Below are 22476 nucleotides of genomic sequence, written 5' to 3'. Positions count from 1 at the left end.
TAACGCTAAATGTACCCGTCCACATTTAGATTTGGTGCCGTTCTTTAAGTTGGATTTGTGCCTACCAACACAGAAACCCCCCCAAATATTTCCATCGAATGAGAACTCATTGATGGCACCGGGAAGGAAACTCTCAGAGAGCTCCATTCAGGCTGGGTTGAGAGGAGAGCAGCACAAAGGTTATATAAATATAAATCAAATCAAATCAAATCAAATCAAATCACCTTTATTGTCACATCACATGTGCAGGTACACTGGTACAGTACATGCGAGTGAAATTCTTGTGTGCAAGCTTCACAAGCAACAGAGTTGTGCAAAATACAATAACGTGCAACAAGCAAAATATAAAAATGGTTAATCTAAAAAGTAATAAATATATGTACCATATATAAAGGTATATACATTACTGAATGTGTGTACTAAATATGTTTTTCTACGTGTGTGTGTGTGTGTGTGTGTGTATACATGTTTTACAAATGAAATAGAGTAAACAATAAAATAAGATATATAAAATATAAAATATACAGAGGTAGGTATGTGCAAAACAGTGGCATTAATGTACAGTATGGAGTGCATAATGTTGAAGTTCCAGTAGTGAGGGTGAGGTGTCTATGACGTGTTCAGCAGTCTGATGGCCTGGTGGAAAAAGCTGTCTCTCAGTCTGCTGGTGCGGGACCGATGCTGCAGAACCTCCTTCCTGATGGAAGTAGTCTGAAGAGTTTATGGCTGGGGTGACTGGGTCCTGATGATCCTCCCGCTTTCCTCAGGCACCGCTTCCTGTAGATGTCTTGGAGGAGGGAAGCTCACCTCAATTATCCGTTCAGCACACTTTTACTCTCTGGAGAGCTTTGCGGTTGTAAGCGGTGGTGTTGCCATACCAGGTGGTGATGCATCCAGTGAGGATGCTCTCAATGGCACAGCGATAGAAGGTCCTGAGGATGCGGGGCTCATGCCAAATCTTTTCAGTCTCCTGAGAAAGAAGAGGCGCTGCTGCGCCTTCTTCACTGTCTTGTTTATGTGTACTGACCACGTAAGATCCTCAGCCAGATGTACACCAAGGAAGCGGAAGCTGCTCACTCTCTCCACAGCGGGCGCCGTTGATGGTGATGGGGTGTGTACTCCTCTGCACCTCCGGAAGTCCACTATCAGCTCCTTTGTCTTTGCGACGTTGAGGGTGAGATGGTTGTCTTGACACCAGTGGGTCAGGCGCTGACCTCCTCCCTGTAGGCTGTCTCATCACCGTTGGTGATAAGACCCACCACTGTAGTGTCGTCCGCAAACTTCACAATGATGTTGGAGTTGTTAGTGGCCGTGCAGTCGTGAGGTGTAGAGTGAGTACAGGAGAGGGCTCAGTACACACCCTGTGGAGCACCAGTGTTCAGTGTGATGGGGATGAGGTGGTGCTGCCCAGTCTGACCACTTGGCGTCTGTCAGACAGGAAGTTAAGGATCCAGCTGCAGAGGGAGCTGCTCAGTCCTAGATCCTGCAGTTTCCTGTCCAGCTTCGAGGAACGATGGTGTTGAATGCTGAGCTGTAATCTACAAACAGCATTCTCACATACGTGTCTCTCTTCTCCAGGTGTGACAGGGCAGCATGGAGTGTCAGGGCTATGGCATCATCAGTGGACCTGTTGTGGCGGTATGCGAACTGTAGAGGTCCAGTGAGTCGGGTAGTGCGGAGCAGATGAAGTCCCTGACCAGCTTCTCGAAGCATTTGCTCACGATGGGGTCAGGGCTACAGGTCGCCAGTCGTTCAATGATGAGATGGTGGAGGATTTGGGTACAGGGACGATGGTGGCCATTTTGAAGCAGGCTGGGACTACAGACAGAGAGAGGAAAGGTTGAAGATATGTGTGAACACTCCAGCCAGCTGAGCCGCGCATGACTTGAGGACGCGGCCGGGAATCCCGTCCGGACCAGTAGCTTTGCGTGGGTTCACTCTCCTGAAGTACCTCCGCACATCCTCCTCAGACACAGTGTGCGCACTGACGTCATCCGCGGTGCGCACACTGTCCGGTCTCCTGGTGTTCGCTGTGTCGAATCTAGCGTAGAATACGTTTAGATCCTCACACAGAGAGGCCGTGGTCTGCGGTGTGCTGGTTTTCCCTCTAAAGTCTGTGATCGTGTTTAGTCCCCGCCACATACTCCGAGGGTTGTCAAACTGTTGCTCCACCCTGTCCCTGTACTCACGTTTGGCTGCTTTGATCGTCTTCCGGAGTTGGTAATGTGCGTGTTTGTAGTCCGATGTGTTCGCGGAGGCAAAAGCGGTGCTCCGTGCCGCTAGCGCCGTGCGAACATCTCCGTTAATCAGGGTTTTGATTTGGGAAGGATTTAACTGTTCCGGATGGGACGACATCTTCCACGCATTTTCTGATAAATCCACAGACTGAGTCTGTGTATTCATCGATGTCTTTAGCAGCCACGTGAAACATTTCCCAGTCCGCGTGATCAAAACAGTCCCGCAGCGTAGACTCCGATTGGTCCGACCAACGATGCACCGCCCTCAGGGTTGGAGCTTCCTGTTTCAGCTTCTGCCTGTAGGCGGGTAGAAGCAGGATGGAGCGGTGATCTGATTGGCCGAATGGGGCGCGGGGAGGGCTTTGTACGCATCCCGGAAAGAGGTGTAGCAGTGGTCAAGAAGCCGGTCTCCACAGTGTTGAAATGGATGTGTTGGTGGAGTTTTGGTGAGACTTTCTTCAGGTTACCCTTATTAAAGTCCCCGGTCGTGATAAACGCCGCCTCTGGGTGTGAGGTTTCCTCACTGCTGATCGCGCTGTACAGTTCCCTGAGTGCTCGGTCAGTGTCGGCTTGTGGGGAATGTAAACAGCCGTAATAATCACTGCTGTAAATTCCCTCGGTAGCCAGAATGGCCGGCACTTAACCATCAGGTACTCCAGGTCCGGTGAGCAGAAGGATTTGACCGGGTGCACGTTCGCATAATCACACCAGCTGTTGTTGATCATGAAACACACACCACCGCCTCTGCTTTTCCCAGTAAGCTCCTGTGACCTGTCCGCGCGGTGCACAGAGAACCCCGGTAGTTGTACTGCGGAGTCCGGTACCTTGTCCGATAGCCAGGTTTCTGTGAGGCAGATCACGCAGCAGTCCCGCATCTCTCGCTGGAATGAGATCCGTGCCCGAAGCTCGCACAGCTTGTTCTCCAGAGACTGCACATTAGCCAGTAATAAGCTGGGTAACGGTGGTCTGTTAGTGCGCCGTCTCAGTCGAACAGAACGCCAGATCTTCTTCCTCTGCGTCGGCGTTTGCGGCCTCCACGGGCCCAGAACAAAGGCGTCTCAGGTGAGATGAATGGGGGTCTGCAAACGGAGGGTCCGTGTTGCAAAACTTGAACTCCGGAAAGTGATGAGAAAGTCCGTCTTTTATGTCCAGTAAGGTTTGTCGGTCGTACACAAGGAGACATGTGCTACTCGTGAAAAAATAAAGAAAAAGTAAAATTAAACACAAAAAACAGCTGTTGCTTGGGGGAGCTCGCGACGAGGCTGCCATACTCGGCGCCATCTTAATAAAAATAAAATATACAGGCCTAAGTGTGCGCTTCATATATATAACAAAGAGAATAATTTAAGCAACAGCGATCGTTGTCATTCTGTGATCGATGGGTTTCAAATCCTGCCTGCCGCCACACATCTCTCTGTTTGTATTGTCGCTTATCAAAATGTAAACACTAACTGCAGGGATGAAAAGGTGAAGTCTTGTGCTTTATCACTTAAAAGATATATATTTGTGTGCTGACTTTTAAGGCTCTGCATGGACAAGCTCTAGCATACGTCAGTGAACTTTTACATACATACTGCAGCGGGTCGCTGAGGTCATGTGATCAGGGTCTCCAGACTCTGCAACTCTCTCCCACTGAGCCTGAGATCTGCAGACGTGATTTCTTTTAAAAAGCAGCTAAAAACTCAGCTTTTTGGCTAACATTTTGTTTTTATGTTTTTAACATTATGTTGTGAAGCACTTTGTGATATTTATCCTGAAATGTGCTCTAAAAATGAGTATTTTTTTTTTTTACAAGCTTGTTAAGGGTTTCAGATTTTTTTGTGACCGGAAAAGCTTTTCTCCCTGACTCAGTTAGAAGTAAATAGGTTAAGTATAAATGGAAATGCCTAAAGAGCAACCGACCAAGCAACCAACAAAATGCTGCTTTTGCATTCTGCTATTGGAAAAATTGTAAAGAGGAAATGCTGAAAAGACTAGTGAAGACAATTCACATCAAGCTGTGTTCTGTCAGAAAACTATAAGTAATTTGTATCTGAATGTATAGGATCTCCTAACCATCCCCATGAATTCACAAAAAGCCATGTTAGCTCTCTGAGTTTGCCATCTTACCACACTTACATTTACTTATCTTTTTTTAACGTCTATGACAGGCAGCTGCAAGAGGGCCCAAAACCTGAGGGATGACAAATGCTACTCTGCAACAATATCTTGAAATATGCAAACTGCAGTGAGTGTAATTTTCTCTTCTTTAAGGTCCTGCTGAGGCATTGGTCTTAAAGGCTATAATGATTTAAGACCCATATCCATATATAAGCTCACTTGGAGGGAGTGTCAGAAATGAGTGCGATACTCTGTTGCCTACTGTTATGTTTCTGCTCTACAACAGTGCTGTACATGGAGCACATGTAGTGTTACGTGTTTTCCTTATGATCCTGAACCTTAGTAGCTGAGACAGTAGAACTAAAATGTACAAAGAACTTACTTATAGTGGAGTCAAATTAAGTGTTAAAAACAGATATTGATAGATTTTCTTTGACACTTTTTCCTCTTCAAGGTGAACTCTACTCCTTTTTTCAGTCAGGCCAACTTTGAACCATTTAGCATTTGACCTACACATAATGTCATCCCAGCCGGGTGAGGTGGTATTAACTTCTCTGTAGCCTCTACATTTGTTAAATTCCTACAACCTCTCTTTTTGCACAGCTAAAGACCTACGCAAACAGACACCAAAGCGGTGCCATAAATCCTTCATGAAACAACCAGTTTGGAAAGATAACAGCTGAGTGTGCGCAGTGTGGCCTGGACTGAGCCCACCTGTGTAATCTGTGGAAGTTTAGTAAATTTAGGATGATGTCACTTTTACGTTTTGCATTTTTTGGAAATGTCTTGTTGTTTGAGCCTTTTTCACCTTTTGTGGGCTGTCTTTTTCCTAACTGTTGACACATTTTTGTCCCATTTGATGTGGAAACACCTCTACAAACCATTTCAGATGGCAGGAAAAAAAATGACCAATATGACCAATATTAAGGCTGAGGGCTTGTTTAAAACTACAGCCACCCTGTGGCACTGCAATGCTGTATACTGTGCAAGGATTCAACATTTTTTTAGGCAGCTCAGCAGTTACGTTTGCTTTATAAATGCATTCACATTCATCAATATAAACTGAGGCCTTCCTGAGGTAAATACGTGAACAAAGGTCCTGAAACCGGGACAGAGGCTGGCCATGTGACAACAGTTTCACTGTGCAACACTTGCAAGGGCACGTTTCAGAGATGTTAATGTACAGACGACCAGAGCATGTGTCACTCATTAATCTACACTGCCTGTAATCTGCAAGGACAACACTTTGTGTATCTACTGTTGTGTATTGCAGCATGCTTGACTGTCCGTGAAGACGGTTGGAGAACAATTAGCCCAAAGTACGACCCTTCTGGGCTGTCACCTCAAATAATCCGCCCAGTGAGCAGCCGCGTTTCCTGACAAATTTGAATATGTAAAAAAATTTGTATAATTAACATTACTTACTTTTTGTGTGTCTCTGCATTTTTGGTGATCATTTGACGTTGTGTCTTTTCGGTTCAACAGACCCACATAGTGCATTCCGCCAATGGTTTGTTTTCAGCAATCATTTGCTTCAGTAGATGTTTGAACAAAGTTGCTGCATGACTGATGCTATTTCCCATTACATGTGCAACATTTCTCTAAGCCAGTTTTAGCCATTGTTATGTTTAATGTTTTTGATGTGTTATGTGTTTGTACATCAGTGTTTAGACATGGGCATTCACGTATGCATGCATAAAGCATGCATTTCTACACATTAAAAATTTTTTGATATTTGTGACAAAATGGTTAATTTTACCCAAACCAGGATCAAGTTTCCTGGGTGTAAGGCTGCTTTTCTGTTCTTTGAATTACTTCCTCTTTTCCACATTGTCAACACTGACATCGTCACTCTAGTCCAATCATCTTCTTTGCCCGCCTTCTTTGACCAATCAGCATCTTCTTTGCATGGTTTAAATCCATGCTCTCTGTCATTTTCCCTTTTAGACTCTCATTTGTGTAACGCACCTCCTCCCCATCTCCACCTCAGTCTCAGTCTTCATCTTCACCGCTACCTGCGTCTAGACTCTGGGTAGGTCTGCCATGATGGGTAATCAGAGTCTAATAGCCAAACTGATTAATTTCTCTATTTCAATAAATCACATTCAACTTTTCCAAATAATATCTCCTCAATAAATTGTAGTAATACTAACTTATCAGTCGATGTTGGTTCACTTTAGATAAAATAAATAGCAAGTGTGACCAAAAAACCCCCAAAAAAGCATTTATCAGCAAAGAAAAAGAGCAAAGGTCTGTACATTGTAAAACATTTATACAAAAGCAGCATTTCAGAATAGTTTTTTGTTTGATTGTTTTGTTCATAGATTTGTGATTTTTGTAATAAAAATGCTTTGATAATAAAGTTCATACACATGATCCCGATTCCTTTTAGTTCAAGAAAAAGTTTATAATTTCAATTTGATTGATAGTTTTTAGAAAATGTCCACTCTTTCTTCTCTTTGACAGACTTTCAGGAAAAACGAACCTGTGAATCGAAATATTGCTAAATGTTTTTTTAGATTCATTTTTTACTTGAGGGCCAAATGTGATCAGACCTTTTTTTCTAGTTTTTCTTTTCTAGTATCTGTTACTACTATAAACTTGGAGCCCAACAACATTTAAAGCACCAAAATTGTGTAACTACCATCTGTGACCAGAGAAGCTGCTTCTGTTGCTGGTCAGAAAAAAAAATACTCCTAACTGAAACTTCTGGGACTATTACTGGAAATTGGGAAAATAACTTAACATTTCAAGTTATTAAATCACTTTTTTAGATAATAACCTTTTAGATCATTTTAACAAATCATTTTTTTGAAGTGACTGAAAAAAAGCTTCCATACACCAAAGAGTTTTTGCTGTGTTTCACACAAAACCTTCACTTTTCTAATTAGTTTTTTTTTTTCCTTTTGACTTTTTGTTTTTAATTCAGTTTGGTTTCAGTTCGTTTTCAGTGGGTTTTCTTGCTTCAGTTTAGTTTTTATTGTTTGAAAAGGTGCCGTTTTAGTTCAGTTTCTATTAGTTTAAGTGTCAGTTTTAATCTTTTTAATTCTTATTGTATGTCAGAGGCAAGAATTAGGAAAGTCAATCGAACTGTTTAAAAACAGTTGACTCACAGACATCCTCAATAATCACCTGCATTAAAGCCTCATCACAGAGTTTCCCAAACGAACAAATACTAAGTGTTATATTCTAGTATTGGTAATACATAGTTTTAATTTCTTTCAAGAGTCTAGTTTTTATTCTTATTTTATTAAATTTATACATAACTTTAGATTTGACTTTAGTCTTCACACATACCTGTTTACATTATGTTAATTATTCATGTGGTCTATTAAAGAAATCTGCACACTTTTTAAGTAATTAGACTGAAACACTGCTTAAATGAGTTTAAGGACAGACTGCTCAGTCATGTCTAGAAACCTGAACAGGCCTGCAGCCCCACCAGCTCTTGCGTGTCTATTTTAAACTCGTCTTTGACAGTGAACACGCTGTTGACCGCACTCCCCAAAACAAAATGGCACAGAACACAAGAGAGAACAGGCAGCAAACAAATACAGCCCAGCCTGTGTTGTAGCTTTAGGTAGAAACCTGACATAATCTCATTTTAATACTTTTAAATCTTGACCTTTGGACAACACTGGTATGATAACTGTTTTTTGTGCATGTTCTTAGCAATAATAACGCATGCTATTGCTTCTTCTCGGAACCGTGTGTGCGTGTCTTGAGCTGTTTATTCGCAGCTCACGCACGGACAGTGTGGTTATCAGCTGCAGGGGTGGAACCACAGGTCAACATGTAGAAGAAAGTTATCTACAAACAGGCCATGGCTATTTAGTTTTATGAAGTATATTAAATATCGCATTAGTTAAGGCAGACTGTGTAACGTGATTGGTATACATGTTAAAGTGATTCATAAAAACCAAAGAAAGGTGCTCATCTTGAACCGCTGTGCCCACTTAAAAGCACGATCAGAGTTCACACTGCTCATGTGTTCATAATATAATGGCCATTGTGACTGGCATGAGTTAGCTCACTCATGCAAAACACTCCCAGCTGAGCTAATGAATACACTTGGTACTCATTAGCTCAGCGTGAATAAACAAAAAGTGGAACTAAATATGAGCTGTGCATGGATCAGACCCACGGAGGAAAGGTGCATAGTCATTCAGTCTCACCTGGGAGAAAACTTTGCATGCAGTACTGACAGTGGAGAGGTAGACGCACTTAAAACTGCACACAAGTGTGTATAGACCAAACTTTCGCAGATGTTCACTGATTTTATTTATTGATTTATTTATTTGTAATTACTGACGGATTTTGCACAACTCCCCTCTCTTCAAAACAAGAGTCCATGGATGCTGAGGTGCTGCACTCTGCTCAAGTAGAGCATGGCTCCCTTTTGCTAAGGCAGCTAGAGAGGATGAGAACAGCTAAGGAGCTCACTGACGTGGTGCTGCTAGCTGAAGGGATCCCCTTCCATTGCCACAAGGTGGTGCTGTCTGCATTCAGTCCTTACTTCCAGGTAAAATAGTCAGCAACAACAAACTATGCTTGAAGGAAAACGACCAACAAATTGTACCTTTGGCAACACTGTATAATACGGACAGTCACCATATCTTAAATTTGACTGTAATTAAATAGAATGTTAACGTTTTTTATTTGAAATTACAATGTAATTATATTTACCTATTAAACTGTAACTAGTAATTGTAAGTAATATCACATAGTGCATAATTTTAAATCTTGCATAACTTCAGATATTTTATAAGAAAGAAGAAATGGTTACATTGTAAGAACAATTGAGAAGTATATAATTACACTTTCAACATAACTTTTAAAATGAAGTGTACATGAATGGAGAGTCAGGCAAGGTTCAGCCACTTCATAATACAGCCCTGAGATGTAAGGCTCTACTTACAATGTGAGATGTATAAATAGTGCAGTTTTTTCTGCAGAATTATGCAGTACTTTACTTGTGCACTACTTAAATTATTTACTATGTATTTATTTTTCTTTTCCTGTAAAACACCTGAAGTTATGCAGTACTCAAAATTGCACATGCACTACAAAGAATTACTTGCATATTACTTATAATTATAAACACAATGCTCAGATTTACTTACAGTATAATTATTTCTTTGTTTACTGTAAAAAAAAAAGACTTGTTTAATATTCTAGTGGACCTACCTCTAGTATTTGTAGTTAAATATAATTACTTGAACATTGGAAATTATACATTGTAAATTACATTGTATTGCAGGGGAATTAAGTCCTTAGTTACAGGTCATATTATAAAGTGTTACCATATTTTTTATTCTTTTCTTCTTTTTTTTCCCAAACTGCTCCAAGCAAATGCATTGATGATACGCAAGGCTGCAGTTGTATCATTTCTTACTGTTCTGGTGAATCATTGTGTCCAGGCCATGTTTACATGTGGTCTCAAGGAGACGCAGGGAGGAGAAATACCTCTCAGAGACACTTCTGCCCAAAGCTTAAGGCTGCTGCTGGACTACATGTACCGTGGTGAGCTCCCACTTTCAAACAACAACATCCAGGGAGTGGCCGTCGCTGCCTTTCTGCTACATGTAGATGGAGCCTTCAGGTGAAAAAACACGAACATGGGAAATGGGGTGAAACTGACAGGGGGTATGTGGTAAATGTTTTATGCTTAAGAAACACTGACAAACTCTTCTTGTTTTTACTGAGGTAAGGTTGTGCCAGAGTCACATGGAGGCCTGTATGGACCCGTCAAACTGTGTTGGTCTGTACCACTGGGCCAGGAACTTGGGAGCAACTGGCCTTGCTGACTGTGCCTTGCGATACCTTTGTCAACACTTTGCACAAGTAGGGTATTAAGTATTGCCAATGTGAAATAATCCTTCAGTGAGAGTCTTTAAAAATAGCTCTTGAACCTACGATTAATGAAGTTCAGCCTGCCCTAAATTATCAGAAGAATTGAAGTTCAGTGAAGTTTTTGAACACTGTGGAAATCTCTTTTGTTCTTTCTATGATGTGTTGTTTTTATTTTATCTTATTTTATTTCGTCTTCATGACTTATACTGTCTTTCTTTATCTTGGTTTCACTAGGTTTGTGAGGAAGAAGAAGTGCTAGAGCTGGATGCTCAAAGTCTTGGGGAACTGCTTGGCTTAGATGACCTTAACGTATCACAGGAGGAGGTTGTTTTGGAGCTGGTGTTGCGCTGGGTGGAAAAGTGCAGGGGTGACTCAGAAAGGGAAGCCCAGGCTGTGGAGTTACTCAGGCATGTCCGACTGGAGCTTGTGGATCCTGGATTTCTCCGTAAAGCAAGGAGGAGAAACCCGGTATGAAGAGATTGGAATGAGGTCCAAATATAATAAGGAGCAAGACTCCCTATTTATATTCGTCCTGAGATAAGTATGTCGATATATCATTCTTATACTTATGATTCTCTCAGGTGCTTCTGCGGGATGCTGAGTGCTTTGGGATGATTGATGCTGTTCTCCAGACATCAGGTCTCTGCGAGGCCGCAGCTCCTCCTCGCCGAGCTCTTCGCTACGGCATGGAGACAACAGATTTGCTCCTCTGTTTGGGTGGCGTGAATAAGGAGGGCGTCCCTGCGCGGCGTGGAGGACTTGCTGACCTCAGTTTTTGCTTCGACCCCCATGTTAGGAAGACTTACTACATCCCCTCTCCCCTGAGGGGCTGCAGCATAGTGGGACAGATCACAGCAGGCGCAGTGAGCAGAGAAAACATCATAGTGGTGGCTGTAGAGGCAGAAGACCAACATCGAACGAAGGGGGTTGATATCTACAGGTTTTAATCCCTTTGCATATCAGAAATCTTTTTATCAAAAGGCACCACATTGAATTAACAAATGAACTACTTATTCATCTTCCAGGTATGACAGTTCAGAGGAGAACAGCTGGGTGAAGTTGTGCTCGGCAGCTTACAGGGACATGTATGCTTTAGGGCTCATAGGAGATGCCCTCTATTTAATCGGTGGTCAGATGAAAGTGCGTAATCACTACGTCATCACAGACAGCGTGGAGAGATGGTCGCTGAAGAGAGGAGGCAGCTGGCTCGGCTTTGCTCCTCTGCCTCTTCCATTAGCCTGTCACTGTGTTGTGACCCTAAAGGAGCATCTTTATGTGCTGGGGGGCTGGACACCACAGGTACCCAAACTCACCATCTTAACCCTTTAAAGCCTGAGCCATGAAATAATTGCCCCCAAAATACATCTTTTTAAATTAAGTGTTTATTGAACCTTCTGACAAATTAAAAGAAAAAATGTATTTGCATATATGAGTTTGAATTTTTATCATACTTGTTGCCTCTGGCCTTTTTTTGCACGGTATTATTTAAAAATGTATTGTACAATTTATTTAGGTTTTTCACGGGTAAAAAAAAAATCATACTGAAGTTGTGGAAGTCTCAAAAATTTACAAAAACTTGCCATATAAAATCCACACAAACTGGTTGTTTTTCCCCTGAACATTAACAGGAGTATTGTACTTTTATTTAAAATCATTTTCTTTTTTAAAAAATTCCCACACAATAGAGATGGTGAAATAGTTACTGAAATATTTCTGCTTCTCATTTGTCCAATATGTCCCCATTTCTTCATCTTTTTCTTCATCTCGCTGCCTAAATCTCTCTTCCTGCCTTTCAGGATCACCCTGACGACGAGCCTGACAAGCTCAGCAATCGTGTGTTTCAGTTTGACCCCGGCAAAGACAGATGGACAGAGTGTGCCAGCATGAAGTACTCCAGGTACCGCTGTGGGTCAGCTGTCCTCAGTGGAGAGATCTATATATTAGGTCGGACTACCAGAACACATAACTGTATCTATATTAGTATTGTGAGATTTCTGCACTGGAGCAAGAGAAGATGCGTTTGTTTCCAGGTGGTATAGGATGCGATGGAGAGGACCGTGGGCAATCACGTCGTTGCCTGAGCTCCGTGGAGATCTACAACCCAGATACAGACACCTGGAGACCAGGACCAACCCTCCCCACATCCCTACTTTCCCTTCGAACGAACGCCTCCAACATAGGAGTAGTGGATGGAAAGCTCTATCTCTGTGGATACTACAAGGGGGCTGGTCAGTTACTGAATGTCTGTCAAATAATTTTTAAAAGCACTTTTGCATGCTCTCAAATAATTTGTCTCTAATGGCTGCAGGCCGTCATGAGATCATCACCAAGGAGCTTTTAGAATTGGACCCTGCAGACAATGTGTGGACAGTTGTGGAAAGACGAGCAGCCATGCACGACAGCTACGACGTCTGTCTGGTGGCTAATCTTAATCCTCGAGACCTCTTCACACCCTAATCCAGCTCCTCCTGGGCCAGTGTGTGTGGAAAGTAAGCATCTATACGCTAAACCCGGAAAGCCTCATTCAAAAAAGCCTTATTCACTCTTGGTATTTGGAAACCAGAATAACAAGATTAATTTTCACTATAATTAACTAACAACTTTTTTTTTTGCTATATGAGCATCCAAAGTCAGACTTTAGATAATGCAATTTTATGTTATATGTCAAAAGTCTGTTTGTTACATGTCCTGTCCAAGCAATGAATTTTACCTGTAAATGTAAGAATAAAAGAAAAATCAACATTCTGTTCTGTGTATTTTCTATATGTGGTATAAACTGTTAAACTAACATGTGCAGCCTTCTTTAAAGTCACAAAATCTTGTCTATACAAAAGTCACTTCCACCACTTTAACTCTTCTTTTGGTAAAAAGAAGGATGGCAAGAAAAAAAAAGCAAATTTTAAATTTAACAAGCTATTTATTTTGCTCTTCAGTCAAACTACAGAAACCACAGAAGCCTCACACTGACTGCTACTAGGTTTTTATGTTTTTTTCTCTGTGTTGTCAATTGGTGACATCTTAGTGAGAAAACATTGTAAATATATTTTTCTCTCTTTTTTTGGGATAACTGCATGTTGAAATGATATAATAATAAAATGAAACAATAAAGTCACGTGAAAAAGATGGAGGATTCAGGTGGGTGTTAACACAATGGAACATTCTTACCAGGAATGGACGTCCAAGTAGATTCCACCCAAGGTCAGACTGTGCAATGCTCATTAACTACAAAAATCCCAGAAGTTACATCTCAGACTCTCCAGGCTTCAATCAACATGGTAGAGTCAACCATGAACACATCTGTATACCAAAGTATTCTAGAGTCAGATCTGAAGACAGTCCAGCAGTGGGTCATACAACCGGAAATTCCCAAGCAAAGTCAAAGTCCTGACCTCAAGTCAACTGACATGCTGTGGCGGGACCTTAAGAGAGTAAAGAGCTGTAAAGAAGAGTGGAACACAATTCCTCCATAATGTTGTGAGAAACTGATAAAGTCATAGAGAATATCATTACCTTAAGTTATTGCTGCTAAGAAATAAATAAATAAAGATTGCTCTACAAGCTACTGAATCACGAGGCATTCACATTAATTAAATTATATCTAATAATAACTACTGGGATTGATTGAGGTTTTTTATTTGTTTGTTTGTTGGTTAATGTTTAACTTTGTCCTTTGTTTAAAACCCCCTCTGTGTTACTCAGTTCGATTGCATTCACACAATACCTGGTCTTTCATGCACTTTAGTCAGTCTAAAAAAAACTCTACATTGCCCTTAAAAAACAACATTTCAATTCATTGAGATGAATACAGATTTCACTGTAGAATTTGATACAGCAATCGTGACTTGAGATAACACAGGGCATACTTCCAGAGTTCTATGAAATTGCCATTTTGTGAGACCTTGATGATGATAGATGATGCCGATAGTCTGGGAGGCTAAATTTAATCATGTTTTAGACAACAAGTGTCCTCGCGCAAAGATATAACAGCAGGTGTGGGCTGGTGGGAGGTGCGCTCGCAAGCATGAGAAACTAATCTCACATTCTCAGGACAGTCATTCAACTTCGCCGCTCAGGGTGAATAAACATGCTAGTAGAAAGGTGGAGGCTGATTTTGGCCTTGGGTGAGTTTTTTAAAATCATCTGCCAATCTGCTGTGTTGTTTGTGCCTTTTTCTGTGTTTTCAGTTTTGATTAATGAGGATTTTTAATGTACAATTTTCAGGTTGATGGCTGCTAATAGTTACAGGTTGCGTTGCTTGTGGTGTAAAAGGACTGTTGTCCGTTGTCATCTTACAGTATACGTCCGGCTTTTACTGTACGTCCGGCTCTCTTTTTATTCTTTTTTTTTATTCCCAGAATGTATTATGTGCATCTACAGCAAACCCTTAGAGCAGAAGAGAAGGTGTTTTTTCCAAATAACAGAAAGTACCGAGCATAACTACAGGCAAAATAAGAAATACACTGCTGCGGGCAGTGTGAGTGGGTCAGTGCAAGTTTGTGAGACCACCGACTGTTGCGTGGGCTACTACCGGATCATTAACGGCACACCAAAAGCTGACGTTCTTGGTAAGAAGCCCGAATGTCTGGCCAAGTACGTGGAGTGTAATTGAAAACAACAACACATTTTTAGCACATTAGCAAAAAAATCTAATGATTGATGAGCTAGTTTAATTAAAGCCCCCACGCCACTCACTAACAGCTGAAATGCGCCACGTGCTGTGAAGTATAATGTAATATGTAATATTGTTTGTCGTGCTCCTGATTTTTCGGTTGCAGCTTGTGACAGGATTGAAAAGTCATGCCCAGATGAAACCTGCAAGGCACAACCACGCATCAACAACCAATTCTTTACATGCATGTGCAGCACAGACCTCTGCAATGGCAACATTACTTGGGGAAAAGAACAGACTTCAAACCCCTACTCTTATTTTTCAGGTATGGTATTAATAAGGTTATATAACCGTGAATTAGTAAATAAATTTATAATTTAAGAATAATATAGCATAATATAATTAGAAGCATTTAAAAAGCCTAAAACACTTCATGTCCTTCCTGAGGCTACCCCAAAGGAATTTGGATCTTTTTCTTGTTAGGCTCTTGTTATACTGAATATATATTCAGGTGGTTGACAAATTTAAGGAAAAATCCACATTAAGCGTAACATTACCAGACACCCAACACTTGGCGTTGATTTGTCATTATCTGGAGCTTTCTTGGAGGGAGCACTTAGCCAACACCATGCCAGCAAAATGGCTCACACACCATTACAGAGACCCACCAGATCTCTAGCTCAAATGGTTGTGTTTTTCCTTTAATTCTTCACCCATTCGCATGCGCGATAGATATGATCATTCATTCACAATTCAACTGGCACCTAATCCTTTTTTCTCTCCCCTTTTTAGATGTCTTCATGAAAATGGCTGTGATTGTTGTTGGGATTTTGCTCTTTATGTGTTTCTGTATTGTTGCTGCTCAATGGAGAAGTTGCCTAAAAAAGAAAAGTAAGGTTCTTTTTTCTTCAAAAACATTATTTATGATTGAAATACCACTTGAGTAATTCAGTTTGACCTGACTGACTCCACTACAAAAAAAAAAAAGTAGTGAATCTTCTTTTACACATTCAAAGTTATGCTTTACCCTCAGATTTCTCAGAGAAGTCCAGCATTCAGGGCAAAAACACTCAAATTCACTTTGTTATTTTCCTAAAAATAACAATGTTACTTTTAGTTTTAAAGAAGAATTTTGCAGATTTCTAAAATAATGTGTTCTTGTTGTCTTTCTAAAAAAAAAATAATTCTAAATCACTCTATGTGTCTGTATGTTCATCAATATGAAGAGATGCACCTTTCTGTTTATGGAATGCCAGGACTACCAAAATGAATTAATTAAATACACCATTAAATAATTGATTAAATGTACCAATAATTAATTAAAATTTGAATTAATTAATTAAATACATATTTATGACATTTAATTAATTAATTATTCATTTTGGCAATCCTGGCCCTAGGGGTTTGGACTGCCAAAAAGAAATAAATAAATACATCATGAAATAATTATTAAATGTGTCAATAATTAATTAAAATGTGAAATTAATTATTTAATCATTAAATATGTCATAAATATGTATTTCATTAATTTATTACAATTTTGATTAATTATTGACACATTTAATTAATTATTTAAGGGTGTATTTAATCAATTCATTTTGGCAGTACTGGCATTCCATACATGTTGAGTCATTCTCTGGGATGTGTAACTTGCGTGAATTTCATTAAGGGATAACGTGGCATGTGATAAAAGTTGACAACAAGCTGGCCAGCTCAGAGGCTGAAGACTGTGTTTTGTTTAAGGTCCATTTTCTGCCTTCAGTTTTACATTTGTAGTGTTTAATATTTGCATTGCATGTTCACGTCAATCAACTGTGATGAGATATTAGGTATACCCTTTTATTTTTAGTTTTAATACAGTAATAATGTGTCCATTTGTCTTTTTTAATTCCACAGAAGAATAAAGCTATTGTTTCCACATTTTCTAAAGTTAAAATGAGTTCCCATGATGTCTTGGCCTTGAAATGCCTTCATTCTATGCGCTACACTGACCTTGTTTTTTTTATCTGTGTTATGGTACTCCCTCTGCTACTCTTCAGTCACATTTCCATGCTCTCAGTAACTAATCAGGAAGCTTTCAAATGAATGGTGGCTTTATTGTACTGCCAGATTACTTTCTATGAGTGGCAACTAAATCACTTCTTTACTATAATATTTTAGAGAAGAATCTACAATCCTCCAGTCATGATTACCTCGTCCAACCCTCCTGTTCCTGCCAAAGGACAAAAACCTCTGAGATCGACATCAGTCAGATCGAGCTACAGCAGGTATGCTCTGCTATGAAACAGGTTTTAATTCCACAGTAGGTAGTGTGCAAATTATCAGCAAGAAATGCATACAGGTTCTGATACTTTACTTGTTCATGTCCTGCAGATTGTGGGCCGAGGGCATTTTGCAACTGTTTTTCAAGGGACATACCAGGGCTCTGTGGTGGCTGTTAAATTTTTACCTGCAGCCTATGAACACAATTTTAACACAGAAAAGGAGATTTATGAGCTACCGCTGTTAAAGCATACTAGCATCGTGAACTTTCTCGGGGCTGGGAGGAAACCAGATGACAAAAGCTGGTTCATCGTGCTGCAATTTGCTGAATATGTGAGTGAAAACCTTTGCACGAAGACAACAGCTGCTCAAGGAAAAAACTGCATGGAACAGACCAGAGAAATATTTATAACTAATACTAAGAGTCCGTTGTGACAAATAGAATATATAGGTAAAAGAAAACAATTTATTTAAATTATCTAAAGTAACGTAAGTAAATGTTAAAGAAAAATGAATAAATGAACAGGCACTACAGTAAAAATGTAAAATTATATGCCAGGTTAAGCCACTGTGTTTAAAAATATTTATTACACTAGCTATTCTACCCACATCTCTTATTTAATCACAATAATTTCAGCTCCTTTCAGATTCGATCGGAGGCTGAAGGAAACATGTCAGATTATGTGGCTCACTCGTCATTAAAACCATTTCTGATCAGATGTCTAGAGTTATCGTAGAGTAAGGCTAATAAAATTATTGCAAACACTAAATGGAAACCACTGTAAAGATTTTAAGATGGGTATAATGAACAAAAACCATTAATAAAGGTTTAATGGGTCAGGGGTCAGGACGGCTGTCTCACAGCAGGGAAGCTTCTAGTTTGAACTTAGTCTTTCTGTGTGGAGCTCTCACATTCTCATAGTCAGAAGACATTCATGTCATATTAAGCTGTTATTCTAAAATGGACATAGATCGGATAATCCGGTACTGTATGGTTAAACCTTGTTGATCAGTAAGAGTAGAACAGCTCTACATAAAGTTTAAAACTAATGCTAATGTGTGAAATATAATTGCTTTTCTATATTTATGGTTGAATAGTTTATGTTCCATGCCTTTAAGTCTATAGTGCTTTATCTGTTTGAAACCACTGTATGCTTCAGGTATGAATGTCTGCTATCCCTTTGATTTCAGGGATCTCTTCATTCCTTTTTGTCCAAACAAACCACGAGCTGGATGTTCTCACTAAAGTTGTGCCAGTCGCTATCGCAGGGACTTTCCTATCTCCACTCTGACCTTCTCAGCCATGGTACTGGCCAGAATAATATTGCAACAAATGCATGTGTGCATGGGTTATCTGTTTGATGTGGGAAGCATAGAGTGCGTGTTTTTAAACTATTATCACCAAGAATAAAGATGAGTTGTTTTCATCCAAACAATGGATCTGCTGCAGTGATTCATCTAATGTGGCCACAAATCTTAAATAATGATACGCTGTTTATCTGAGGCTGTCTTGATATGTGAGCGTAAGCTACGGGGACAAAATATTTTTATTGGATTTTTCATACAGATTTGCACAAACCTCCTGTGGCCCACAGAGACCTCAGCAGCTCCAACGTGCTGGTGAGGGCAGGTGGTACCTGTGCCCTGTCTGATTTTGGATGCTCCACCATTCTGCGTTCTTGTTCAGAGCCTTACCGCAGGCACAACCAGAATAAAAACATGAAGGTGAGACACAGGTACTACTGTTTATCCACTCAAATCATCTTATTTAAATAACAAAACATAAAAACTTGAAGACCTAGACTTGCTGCTGTTTTTTGAAGTAATTAAAATTTCACACTAGAATTAAAGAGTCAGTAAAATGAAAACAAAACATCCAATATTATTACTTATTTCTAATAGATACATTTGTATTTCTGTAGTGTATTCAACTGGGCATGCTGCACTACATGGCTCCTGAGATCCTGGAAGGCTTTGTGAACCTGAACGAAAGCATGTTTCTCATGCAGGGTGACGTTTACGCTTTGGGTCTGCTGCTGTGGGAGATCTGGATGCGCTGCTCTGATTTATTTGAAGGTTAGTCATTATGAGTAGATGTTATGATGTTCAAAAATAAGTCCAAGGCTCTTTAGAGTAGTACAGAGGGTCAAGGTAAAGTTATTCAGAGTACTTAAATGGCTAGGCACACTGTAAAAAGGTTGCTGTATATTGTGTAGCTGTAAAGTGCAGCTTTATTTGACTAGAAATGAACAATTTTTACATGTAAACAATGGTGCAGCACTGCAAATGATAAATGTCATGTCATACACCTGCAGTGTGTTTCTGATGTCTGAATTAAGAAACAAAAAACTGCAAGTCGTTCGGTTTTCTCTGCTCTAAGGCAAGCTTATTATTGTAATGGGTTGTCATTATCAACCATACAACTGCAGGCTGTTGCTAGAGTCCAGCTTTCATTCCTCTCAGTAGAGATCAGTTACCACACTGGCTTTTCAGTGGGTGTGTCACTGAAAGGGGAAAATCGACATGAATCAGAAACTGGTGAATAGTGTGCTCCAGCTGGCCTGGTTTCCCAGCTGCTTGAAATCTGATGCATTCGTTTCTGGGCTGACAAGTCAAATTTTCAATTCACTAAGCCTAGAAAATTCTGTGAACAGACCTCATTTATTACAGATACCATCTATGACTAATACCACTGTTTCCACCTGCAGGTGGAGCTGCACCACAGCATCTTTTGCCATATGAACTAGAGCTGGGAAGCAATTTAACACTGGAGAGCCTCATCCTGTACGTGTCCTATATGGACAAAAGACCCTGTATACCTGAACACTGGGAACTGCTACCACAGGTATTCTTACATAGGGGCTTTGTGGTACAACTTACACCTGCGGTTTCTGTAATGTGTGGACTAAATGTTTATTGTTCTCAGGGAGCTGCGCTGAGGGAGCTCCTGGAGGATTGCTGGGACAGTGATTCAGAAGCCCGACTAACAGCTCACAGTATCATGGAAAGAATAACCTCTCTTCAGTCTTCTTACTCTCTGTGATTTCTCTGTCTCTTGTCTTTTCAGGATGACACAATTTTGTACTGTTTCCCTCCAGAAACCTTTAGTAAAAGAATCTTCAAAGACTGCCTTAACATTTAGTGGCATTTATAACTTTATTTCTCCTAATCAGAATGAGACAGAACCTGCATCTTTGCTGCCGTAATGATCTCTTATCTGGCAGTTCTGATATAAAGTGAACTCTGATAGCATTACTCAGCAGGCTCACAGGCATTTCTGTCCTGAGTTTGATCTCATTAAAACCACTGACGCCTTACTTCAGCAGGCACTGGTTTCACTGTTCCTTTTAAAGCCCACAGGATTTGTGTTCCTGCTATGCAAAGCCCTATGGTATATATTACAAGAGAGAACTGACCAAGGCAGCAGCCATACAAGTTCAAAACATCTCAGAAATGCAACAAATTACACAAAATGCAAATGTTTCATACGTATAAACTCAATTTAAATTCCCCCTAAACTGTCACTCCTAAAAAAAAGAAAAAGAAAAAAGATCAGATCAGAGCGTTTTCTTTGTTTCTTCCTAAATATTCCATGATCAACTGTAAGTGGGATTATTGGAAAGTGCAAGTATTTATTTCAGTTTTAAATTTCAGGCTAAATCTCATTTTTAGGTCTTCAAACACAGAAACATGAAATTCATGTTTTATTGACATTTATTCTTCATTAACTTTAGTCTCTCAATGATTGAGTGCAAAAACTGTTGAATCCCAGAAGACTCCCCCAGTGCAGGTATCTTACACTGCGTAACTGAACTGCTTTTAAATTAATGTGTATAATGTTACCTTTTTAATCCCATTTATCACCTACGAAAGAGACGATGACAACAGGGACAAACTCCAAGCATACACCGACGGGCTGCTGTGGCTGGGCTTTTAAGGTGATGCAAAATATCAAATATAATATTCATTTAAAAAAATTGATAATCAAGGAAACTTATGAATTAGAGAATTTACATTTATTAAATAATGATAAAGATGCTTTTAAAACTGACCGCTAGATGTCACTGTTCACTCACATCCATTTGTTTCCAATGGAAACAATGGATTATGATCTCATCACAAGTCTATTCATAACACTGCAAAAAGGAAAAAAGCCAGCGTGTTCAACATGTGGCCACATTCTTCTGGCTTACACTTGAAATGTATTTATTTAAGCATTTCGTTGTTTAAACTTTTGCTTTCAACTGAAATGTTGTTTTCTTGCTAAAATGTCACTGATGTTTCAGAGATGCAGTTTACTGCTTATGCCTCAGCAGCATGTCTTTTGATCTCCAACCTTCAACCACAAGTTTTAAACTGTTTCTCTGGCATTGCCTTATTGTATGCTGACTTCACTGACTTCCAGTATGTAACGGTCATGACAAATGTTGCTGTTTTAAGTCACTGTGCTCAAAAGTTTGTCATCAAATTTTAACAACAGTCTTAAAGTAGAAAACCAAATGAGAAAGAAGTATTTGAACCAGTACAATATGCCTGTAGTGGGTAACCCAACGAAGGAGTCAGTCAAGGATGAATAAGTTTAACAATTTCCACCTAAATCCACAAAGAACAGTAAACCTCATTTTAACCCCTGCCCTGCTTTAAAGCCCACTTTCTGTTAGTGTTCTTTTGATGTTACCAACCACAAAAGCCAGAGACGTCATGTACAGCAGTCTAATGGTCTTGCAGATATTTTGGGTTATTTAGTCATACACAAAAACATCCACAGAGCTCACAGTTATGCTGGTGTCCTGTCTGATGCGGTTTCATTGGAACTAACAAAAGCTTTTCTTTTCTTTTTAATTAAGCAGCAGAGCGGCTGTGGTATTTTAAAATGTTATTTCTTCAGTTTCAAACACATTGCTTTCCTCAAAATATCTTGTAGCTGTGAACTCCTCGTCCAGCATACGATAAAGCTCAGTCCTTTCAGCTGAAACTGCTACTGACACTAATGATTATTTGGAATAACTTATAGTTTCCACTTTTTGATGCTCACCTTGTGTCCCATTTTCTGGAGTGGGACCTGCTGCTGCTGCTTCACTCTCTCTGGCTGTATTTAAATTAAGGGCCACACATTACCTGGTGTTAAGTTCTGTTAGGGAAATATGGCAAATATAGTGTAGATACTGGTTCCCGATTTAACAACTGCTGACAGCTAAACCATTCTTAACTTGTTAGTTGTGCTCTGCACAAAGCACAGCCACAGAGCATGTATCACTCACTTTATCTATAACAGTTTTTGTTTTTTGTTTTACTGTTTAAAATGTACGTTTTAAATAAAAGAATACAATCCTGGTCTTTCTTTCTACATTTTAAGCTGCCTCTTTTCTCTGACTGCAAAGTCTCTGCCAACTTCCTCAGAGTCTTCAAAGCTCG

At 40.0% G+C, this 22476-nt stretch overlaps 2 protein-coding genes across 5 annotated transcripts; both read left to right on the top strand.

The window, feature by feature from the left end:
- The first annotated feature begins 6327 nt into the window (after positions 1–6327).
- Positions 6328–12958, top strand: LOC116330824 (kelch repeat and BTB domain-containing protein 12-like). 3 transcript variants are annotated; one of them, XM_039604124.1, is made up of 10 exons: positions 6328–6369; positions 8684–8859; positions 9758–9939; positions 10049–10181; positions 10425–10658; positions 10772–11130; positions 11216–11489; positions 11987–12134; positions 12221–12418; positions 12499–12958. In XM_039604124.1, exons 2-10 carry the CDS (start codon positions 8689–8691, stop codon positions 12645–12647), a joined length of 1848 nt encoding a protein of 615 aa, XP_039460058.1. In that variant the 5' UTR covers positions 6328–6369; positions 8684–8688; the 3' UTR covers positions 12648–12958. The 3 variants fall into 3 exon arrangements, with proteins under 3 accessions (XP_039460058.1, XP_031609130.1, XP_039460059.1); XM_031753270.2 differs by lacking the exon at positions 6328–6369 and adding an exon at positions 7856–7977; XM_039604125.1 differs by lacking the exon at positions 6328–6369 and adding an exon at positions 8512–8551.
- A 1216-nt stretch (positions 12959–14174) lies between these two features.
- LOC116312533 (bone morphogenetic protein receptor type-2-like) lies at positions 14175–22396 on the top strand. 2 transcript variants are annotated; one of them, XM_039604679.1, is made up of 11 exons: positions 14175–14311; positions 14546–14755; positions 14966–15124; positions 15592–15690; positions 16960–17066; positions 17173–17394; positions 18253–18367; positions 18629–18786; positions 19071–19137; positions 19770–19906; positions 19988–22396. In XM_039604679.1, the coding sequence occupies exons 1-11, from the start codon at positions 14275–14277 to the stop codon at positions 20102–20104; spliced, it is 1428 nt and encodes a 475-aa protein (XP_039460613.1). In that variant the 5' UTR covers positions 14175–14274; the 3' UTR covers positions 20105–22396. The 2 variants fall into 2 exon arrangements, with proteins under 2 accessions (XP_039460613.1, XP_031585839.2); XM_031729979.2 differs by having other exon boundaries at positions 18984–19137.
- Positions 22397–22476: the final 80 nt, after the last annotated feature.

This window comes from Oreochromis aureus, linkage group 20, assembly GCF_013358895.1.
Source record: "Oreochromis aureus strain Israel breed Guangdong linkage group 20, ZZ_aureus, whole genome shotgun sequence".
Taxonomy (NCBI): domain Eukaryota; kingdom Metazoa; phylum Chordata; class Actinopteri; order Cichliformes; family Cichlidae; genus Oreochromis; species Oreochromis aureus.
This window is presented reverse-complemented; position numbering and strand designations above follow the sequence as displayed.

Bases quoted from the DNA above. Each gene is read 5' to 3' on its own strand.
- LOC116330824 (XM_039604124.1), top strand. From the start codon at position 8,689: ATGGATGCTGAGGTGCTGCACTCTGCTCAAGTAGAGCATGGCTCCCTT. The intron at 11,131-11,215 runs GTTTTAATCCCT...TTCATCTTCCAG, and splicing joins AAGGGGGTTGATATCTACAG to GTATGACAGTTCAGAGGAGA. The intron at 11,490-11,986 runs GTACCCAAACTC...CCTGCCTTTCAG, and splicing joins TGGGGGGCTGGACACCACAG to GATCACCCTGACGACGAGCC.
- LOC116312533 (XM_031729979.2), top strand. From the start codon at position 14,275: ATGCTAGTAGAAAGGTGGAGGCTGATTTTGGCCTTGG. The intron at 15,125-15,591 runs GTATGGTATTAA...TCCCCTTTTTAG, and splicing joins CCCCTACTCTTATTTTTCAG to ATGTCTTCATGAAAATGGCT. The intron at 17,395-18,252 runs GTGAGTGAAAAC...CTTTGATTTCAG, and splicing joins TGCTGCAATTTGCTGAATAT to GGATCTCTTCATTCCTTTTT.